Source organism: Crocuta crocuta, unplaced genomic scaffold (genome assembly GCF_008692635.1).
Source record: "Crocuta crocuta isolate KB4526 unplaced genomic scaffold, BGI_CrCroc_1.0 scaffold53, whole genome shotgun sequence".
NCBI classification, from domain to species: Eukaryota; Metazoa; Chordata; class Mammalia; order Carnivora; family Hyaenidae; genus Crocuta; species Crocuta crocuta.
Genome location: NW_027529432.1, coordinates 2,900,006 through 2,908,605, shown reverse-complemented (window position 1 = coordinate 2,908,605; position 8,600 = coordinate 2,900,006). Strand labels below are relative to the sequence as shown.

The window sequence follows — 8,600 nt, the reverse complement described above, 5'->3', positions numbered from 1 at the left end:
GATGGCACCCTGGGGGCTGGGCTGGGAGCATGTGGGGAAGAGCGCGGTGAGGGCGGGGCCCTGGAAAGACTGTCCCAGGCGGTCCCCACCAAGCCACTGCAAGCAGGCGGTCAAAGGAACCGGGACCGTGAAGGGGCCTGCTGTGCCCCCCAAAAATGGAAACCGAGGCACAGGGGCTCTGACACTTTGCAGCACCCCAGCCAAGACCCCTCAGTGCAGCTCCGCCTCCTCTGGGAAGGGCAGGGGCCTCACCTCTCTGTGGCTCCATCACCCACAGCCCTGCTCACCTCCTTGGGCGTGAGTTTCCGGCCCGTCTCATCCACATACTCGATCTTAACGTCGGGTTTGTAGCCGTCCTTCTCCTTGAAGTCCTGGGTGAAGCCTCGGTACTCCTCCCGCCGGCTGTACTTGTCGTCGATGGCCCTGAGTGCGAGACAGAGGGTGGGGGGCTTCAGGGCCAGCACTGCCCACCTCACCTGGGTGCCCGCCAGCCTCCAGCCAGCGCCACCCCCGTGACCCGCCGCCGGCCTGCCCCACTCACATCTTGTCCTCAATGCAGTACACGGCCGACGGCAGGGACTTGTTGGGCGCCTTCACCCGGGCCACCTTCTGCACCGTGGTCTCCAGCAGCCCTGGGGAGAGGCGGTGGTCAGACTCCAGGCTGCCCCCCACCCTCCTCTGCCCTCAGAGGCGCGGCCCAAGCCAGGTCAATCCAGCCGGGCTCTCTCAAGGCCACGGCCTGACCACCTCAACTGCTCCGATTCTCCCCAGACATGCTGAGACTCAGGGGTGAGCGGTGGCTGTGTGTGTGTGTGGGGGGGGTGTGTGTGGCAAAGCCATCAAAAATGGGGTGACACGGCGCAGCAAGGCCAGATGGTGCCACAACCGCCCCGAAGCTGGGTGCAGAGGGGCAGCGCGCAGGTCCCAGGGGTGTGGCTCACCCTGTACACCGCCCCCCCGCCCCCGCCCAGGGCTCAAGGCCCCTCACCTTTGTTCTGACACAGCAGCAAGGCGGCCGCCAGCCCTCTATTCACGATGGGCTCCTCGTCCAGGATGGTGGTGGAGGAGGCAGAGAACTGGGGGGCGGCACGCGGGAAGGCGGTGAGCGGGGCGCGGGCTCTTCTCACCCCCTCCCCCCCGCCACACAAGGCTGTGGTCCTTCCCGTGCCGGGGCCCCGTGCCGGGCGCCTCGCTGAGCCTCCCCACGACACTACGAGCATTACGGACCCCATCCCAGAGGAGAGCGGGGCTCTGGGACAACGGGCCACTTGCTCCAGGTCCCCCAGCGATGAAGGGGCAGAGCTGCCCCAGCCCCCGGCTGCACCGGGCAGTGGGCTCCCCCGCGCCACCCCCCGGCCTGGCCCCTGCGCCCCTCACATCCTGCTGCTGCTTCTCCTCGTCCAGGTTGACTGTGCTCCAGCCAATGTTCTCCTCCCCGTCTGATTCCGAGCCGCCGTTGGCCGAGCGCTCCTCGTCCCGTTCAAAGTCCTGGGGGTCGGAAGACCAGGGTCAGCCCGGGGAGCCCCAGCCCCCCCGCCAGCCTCCTAACCCACGGGGGCGCTGAGGCTCGTTACTGAGGACCGGGCCAGTGGGGGGACCCAAACCGGGAGTGGAGGGAAGAAGAGGGGAGGGGCAGGGGCGCCCGGGTGGCTTAGTCGGTTAAGCGTCCGACTTTCGCTTAGGTCATGATCTCGCGGTTCGTGGGTTCGGGCCCCGCGTCGGGCTCTGTGCTGACTGCCAGCTCAGAGCCTGGAGCCTGTTTCAGTCTGTGACTCCCTCTCTCTCTGACCCTCCCCTGCTCACGCTGTCTCTCTCTCTCTCTCCTAGAAATAAATAAAACATTAAAAAAAAAAAGAAGAGGGGAGGGGCAGGCCGCCCGAGGACCCACCATGAGCTCTTCCTGCTCCTCCCGGTTGCCGGCCAGCCCGTAGGTGGGGATCTCCCCCAGCGTGCGGCAGAACTCCGATGTGGCGTTGAACACGATGGCCCCCTTCCGCTCTGGGTCCTCGTCTTCCTCCCAGCCCCGCTGGCGGGATTCCAGCTTCTTCACAATCTCCACCACCTGGGGGAGGGAGCAGCTGTGGGCAAACCCAGAAGTTTCTGGGGAGGTGCCATCGAGACCCAGAAGCCATTCCTATGTCCACAGCGGACCTGGCTGGTCTCTGCGTCCTCCGTGGCTCCCCATCCACTCCCCACTCTGCACCTACACCCATCTCACCAGGTCACTCCCCACTCCAGAGCCTTCAATGACTCCCTTCTGCCCTTTATATAAATATCCAGAATTCTACACGGCTGTTCTCCACAGCCCCACATCTTCCCCCGGGATCGAAGCACACCAGGGCCTCTCTGCCTCTCCCCCGCCGCTCACCCTTCACCCTACAAACTCCAGTTTCAGGACTCGAGGTAAACACCAGCTCTTCCAGAACCCTTCCCTGAGGTCACAGGGTTGGGAGACACCTGGGAACTCCCACATACTTCCGGCACCCATCACCCACCCGCACACCTGCCTTGCTCCACCCTCAGGACACCCTCTTGCCCAGCGTGGCCGCAAGGCCCTTCGCGTGCCCGCTCCCGACGCTCCTCAGAGAAGTTTCCAGTCACCACATCCACTTCCACACCCCTTCCTTCCACCCTGCTTGACTACATTTATTTTTAATGAATATCACCTTAAGCATAAAAGCGTTCCGACACAAGTGTGTTTTTAAAAATAGTAACTAAATACACCACCCCGGCGCCCATCGCCCACTCTCAGGAATATTATCCTTTCAAGCCTGTCTCCTTGTTCGTTATTTGTGCTCATGATTCACTGGCTTTTTAAAATTAAATTTATTTATTTCGAGGGAGAGAGGGAGGGAGCTAGCAGGATGGGGGAAGGGGTGGGAGAGAGAGAGAGAGAGAGGGAGAGAGAGAGAGAGAGAGAGAGAGAATCCCAAGCAGGCTCTATCTATCAGTGCAGAGCCCGACGTGGGGCTCGAACTCATAAACCACGAGATCATGACCTGAGCCAAAGTCAGATACTTAACTGACTGAGCCACCCAGGCGCCCACCCTCACTGGCTTTTCTTCAGTTTTACCACACAAGGACCCCTCCACAAACAGGGTATTATTTTGTTGTATTTTTTTTTTTTTTAGGTTTATTTATTCTGAGAGACCGTGCATCGTAGCGGGAGGGGCATAGAGAGAGGGAGACAGAGAATCCCAAGCAGGTTCCATGTGCCCAGCACAGAGCATAACACGAGACTTGATCTCACGAACTGTGAGATGTGATCTGAACCAAAATCAAGAGTCAGACACTTAACAGAATGAGTCACCGAGGTGTCCCTGGTTGTCTTTTTCTTTTCTTTTTTGAGAGAGCGAGCGAGCGAGAGAATATCCCAGGAGAGGCAGAGAGAGAGAGACAGAAAGAGAGAGAAGCAGGGCTCATCCAAAGCAGGGCTGGAGCTCGAACCCATGAACCCTGAGATCATGACCTGAGTCAAAGTCAGATGCCCAATGACTGGGCTACCTAGGTGCCCTGGTTGTTTTTTGGTTTTTTTTTAAAGCTTTATTTTTGAGAGAGCACAAGCGGGGGAGGGGCAGTGAGAGAGGGGGACAGAGGATCTGAGGCAGGCTCTGCGCTGACAGCAGCAAGCCCGAGTGGGGCTTGAACTCACCAACTACAAGATCATGGCCTGAGCTGATGTCAGAAGCTCACCGTACTGAGCCACCCAGGTGCCCCCAGCTGTACATTTTTAAAACATTATATAATCTGAACCGTGCTGTAGATTCCCTTATGATGTGCTTTTTCAAAAAAATTTTTTNGAAATAGCTGTGCCCATGCCCAGAGATGGCCCTGACAACTGCTGGCGCGCACCGGGCCTATCCCTCTGAACATCCTGGGTGCAGGGAGCTTACTTTGTATCCTCCATCTTGCTGCCCCTGAATCAGGCTCTGAGCTGTCAGCACAGAGCCCGATGGAGGGCTCGAACCCATGAACCGCGAGATCATGACCTGAGCTGAAGTTGGAGGCTCAACTGACTGAGCCACCCAGGTGCCCCAAAAACACTTTTTTTAAATAAAATACATTTTAAGCTCCATCCTGACACGAGTGGCTGTACTTCATTAGCTTTTCACTACAGAACCGCAGTCCACGATGTGAACGGACTTAGCCTGGTGACCCAGCGCGCAGCGGCCCTTTGGTCATCACGCAGGATGCCCGTCACCCGGAGCACGCGGGCAAGTGTGTGTCTGGGGCACACTCAGGAGCAGGGGCGCCGGGCTGAAGGGCACGTGCACCAGACTCTACAAGATTACGTCAGCGTCTTCCCCCTCTTGCCACACTCGCCCACACGCCCGACAAGAGCGTGGTGAGGGTTCCGGCTGCTCCAAGCCCTCGCCGACGCTCAGCACTGCCAGACCTGGGCGTCTTTGTCGAACGGCATGAGTGTGACCTGGTCGATGTGGTAGCTCGCCTTCCCTTGACCATTCGCGACGCTGAGCCTCCGTAGGTATTTTCTTGGCTATTTACCCTCCCACCTCTGTGAACTGCCTGCCAGGGTCTTTTGCCTCTTTTCCCATTTTGTACAATTTTGTTGTTCGGATGTTCTCGACACTAACCCACATATGACGGTTACATGGACGTGAGCAAATATCTTCCCCTTCTGACCTGTCTTCTTTCACTCTTCATGACCTTTTTATTTTTATTTATTTATTTATTTTAAATTTATTTCTGAGAGACACAGCGTAAGCAGGGGAGGATCAGAGAGAGAGGGAGACACAGAATCCGAAGCAGGCTCCAGACTCTGAGCTAGCTGTCAGCCCAGACCCCAATGCGGGGCTCGAACCCATGAACCGCGAGATCATGACCTGAGCTGAAGTTGGAGGCTTAACCGACTGAGCCACCCAGGCGCCCCCATGACACCTTTTTAAAATAACTTCAGTTCAGGGTGCCTGGGCAGCTCAGTCGGTTAAGCGTCCGACTCCGGCTCAGGTCATGATCTCACGGTTCGTGGGCTCGAGCCCCGCATCGGGCTCTGTGCTGACAGCTCGGAGCCTGGAGCTTGTTTCAGATTCGGTGTCTCCCTCTCTCTCTGCTCCTCCCCCATTCATGCCCTGTCTCTCTCTTGTCTCTCAAAAATAAATAAAAGTTAAAAAAAAACTGAAATAACTTCAGTTCTTAATTCCTAAGTAGTTCAATATTAGCGGTTTTCCCCTCATGCTTTATGCTTTACATTTGTACCTTTAACAATATCTTTCTCCTAAAATAATCCAGTCACAATTAAAAAAAAAATTAAGAAAATCTCTGTCATTCCCGTTATAGGAGGTCCCTAGAGGTCAAACTCACAGGGACGGGAAGTAGGGCATGGCTGCCAGGGACCCAGGGGTGAGAATTAGTATTTAATGGGAACAGGGTTTGTTTTACAAGACGAGAGGGCTCTGGGGGCGATGGAGGAGACGGGCTGCACGACCACGTGAAGGGATTTAACGTCACTGAATTGGACGTTTAAAAATGCTTAAGGGGTGCCTGGGGGGCTCAGTCAGTTGGGGGTCCGACTCTCGATTTCGGCTCAGGTCATGATCCCAGGGTGGTGGGATGAGCCCCGTGTCGGGCTCTGTGCTGAGAGCGGAGCCTGCTGGGGATTCTCTCTCCCTCTGCCCCTCTCCCCCGCACACCCTCTCTCTAAAACGTATATATTTATTGGTAAAGGCCAAGATGCTAAATTTTATGTTCTATGTACTTTAATGCAATGAAAAAGGGGAAAAAAAATCTTTCTCTGCTACAAAGTCACAAACGTAATTTCCGTAACTTTGTTCTGGAAAGTTAAGTTTTTACTTATAAGGTCTCAATCTCTCTGTAAGTAAATTTTGTGTGAGGTACAAACCCAATGTCACCTTTTCTCAAATCGGTGAGTAACTGTCCAGACAGCACGTGCTGAACCAAGCGCCCCCACCCGGGGACACCGGCTGTCCCATCCCAGGGGTCTGCTCCTGGGCCGTCTGTTGGGTCCCAGCCCTGGCACTCCCGGCTTCACCACCTTCACTACCACAACCCCCTGGTCTCCGTGAGAGCAAATCCCACCCCTTTGTTATTCAAAGCGTCTCGGCTCTTTCTGACCTTTTGATTTTCCAAGGAAATTTTAGAATTAGCTTTCTGGGTTCCACAAAAGCCCCTGTGGGATTTTTATTGGAACTGCATGATTAATCTATAAATTAACTTGAGAAGATGAACATCTTCACAGCATGGAGTCCTACCCAGTCGTGGACGGCACTGTGCCCTCCCAAAACTCCTACGTTGAAACCCTGCCCCCAGCAGGACTGTGTCTGGAGACCGGGCCTTTGAGGAGATGGTCACGGTCAGGGTCATAAGGGCGAGGCCCGAATCCAGTAGGCTGGTGTCCCAGTGGGAAGAGGGCGAGACCCCAGGGATGCAGGCGCGCAGGGAAAAGGCCGTGAGATGACACGTGAGAAACCGGCCACCACCAAGCCCTGGGAGCAACCAACACCCAACACCTTCATCTTGAACTTCCAGGCTCCAGGGCTGTGAGAAAGAAATTTCTGCTGCTTGGGGCGCCTGGGTGGCTTAGTTNCCTCTCTCTCCTAGAAATATATATATATAAAATATATATAAGAAAGAAATTTCTGCTGCTTAAGCCACCCGGTCTGCGGCACTCCGTCACGGCAGCCCTTGCTGCCTGAAACAACGGTGCAGCTGGCTTCTTTAACGTCTTTTGAGAACAGACTATAATTTCCCCCATACAGATATATAGTTTGTTAAGGCTTATTTCTGACAGAGACAGTGTGTACTTGCTTACGTACAGACTTCTGCATTCACGTCTGCAGCCTCGGCCTCTCCTTTGAAGTTCAAATTCGTGCATCCAACCGCCTACTCAGTATCCCATCACCTCTAATAAAAAGGCACCTCAAAACTTAACCAAGACCGGACACCTGGTCTTCTCCCCCAAACCTGTCCTCCCCAACCTGTTCCCATCTCAGAAACCTGTTCCTTAGCCCAGTCCACGGGCAGCTGTTCGGGTCGGAACCCTTGGGAGTCGTCCTTAACCTCTCCTGCCCACTCACGATCTCACGTGCAATCGGCAAACGCTGCCAATTCCATCCTCAAAAAGCATCCCACACACGGCGGCTTCTTCCGGGCTCCATGGCCGTCACCCCAGCGGGCCACCATGCATTCCCACTGGTCTCCCTCCGACGGAACCCCACTGGCTGAATCTACCGCAGGAGCAAGCCGCTGCCCAACTGGCCTCCGCCCACCTCCCTCCCTGTCACCGTCCCCGTGGCTGGCACTGCAGCCACGCAGGCCTCAGCCAACTTCCCGAGCGAGCCCAGTCACTCCGGACTCAGCGCCTCGGGTCCCAGGTGCGCTCTCATCTCCGAACTGTGCCTCAGCACGTCACTGAGGCTCAGTTCATCTGGTCTCAACCATCACCTCCTCAGGGAGGCCCTCCCTGANCTGGCACTGCAGCCACGCAGGCCTCAGCCAACTTCCCGAGCGAGCCCAGTCACTCCGGACTCAGCGCCTCGGGTCCCAGGTGCGCTCTCATCTCCGAACTGTGCCTCAGCACGTCACTGAGGCTCAGTTCATCTGGTCTCAACCATCACCTCCTCAGGGAGGCCCTCCGACTGCCAGTCGGCTGGCTGTTTTCAGCCAGCCGACTGAAAACAGGAGCACCCCTTTACTCCCGATCTCTCCACGGCCTTGCCTTTTCCTGTCTCTCCTCTCCTCACCAGATGTTGTTCCGCCTCCTCTCCTCGCACTAGAACAAAACTTTCACGAGGACAGACACTCCAGGGCTTTCGGCTGCCGTGTTCCCTGCTGGACGCGGGGCGCTTGGTAAGCATTTGCTGCGGGATGAAACCCTGATGTCTGGCCGCACCGCGAACTCTGTGAAGGCGGAGAGAGCAGTTCCGCCTGGTTCCTGCCATCCCACGGGGCGCAGGCCCTGGCATGTGGGCGGCACCTGCTACTCCCGGAGTCCCGTCACCTCCCGACCTCCTCAAGTCCCCTCCTTTCACTGGGGAGTCCAGCCCCCGCTTCCTGCCTTCCCTCCGCCCCTGCTCTCGCCTTCACTCTCGGGGACGTCTGCCTCCAGAGGACCCATCCAGCCGCTGCCTCAGAGGTTCCCTGATCTCCTGCCAGCCGTTTCCCCAGCCTCTCCCCCCAGCCCTGACTTAGCCTCACCAACATCCACGGCCCCTGCAGCCCCCAATTCCGTGTCTCCTCTCCGTCTGCTGCCTCCCATCTGCCCCGCTCACTTACCCTGTAAAACCTAATCCAGTGATTCTTGAACCTCACCAGGACTCCAGTCCCTTCTTCCCCTCCACCGCCCCTCCTGGTGCATCCGCACCACCCAGCCTGCACTCCGTGCGTCAGCGGAGTCCCTCCTCTGCTAACATGTTACCTGGTCTCTCCCCTCGACAAACCCAACCGGGATTAATCCCAGACGTCACCTACTTGGCTGCCAACACGGCGCAGCTGGACGAGCTGGAGAAACCCTTAAATGCGCTGACCAGACTCGCTTCCCGCTGGCGACCATTTGTAGCAGACAGGGAGTCCCCGCTCATCCGCCCAGCAGACCTCCTTTTCTCCCTGCACCCCAGCCCAGG

At 56.9% G+C, this 8,600-nt stretch overlaps 1 protein-coding gene across 1 annotated transcript in view; it reads right to left on the bottom strand.

The window, feature by feature from the left end:
• Positions 1–8,600, bottom strand: part of SART1 (spliceosome associated factor 1, recruiter of U4/U6.U5 tri-snRNP) — an 18,296-nt gene that overhangs the window by 874 nt on the left and 8,822 nt on the right. Inside the window, 5 exon segments of the mRNA XM_077759816.1 lie at positions 288–423; positions 542–632; positions 989–1,076; positions 1,378–1,488; positions 1,889–2,062. Coding sequence (XP_077615942.1) covers positions 288–423; positions 542–632; positions 989–1,076; positions 1,378–1,488; positions 1,889–2,062 — 600 coding nt within the window.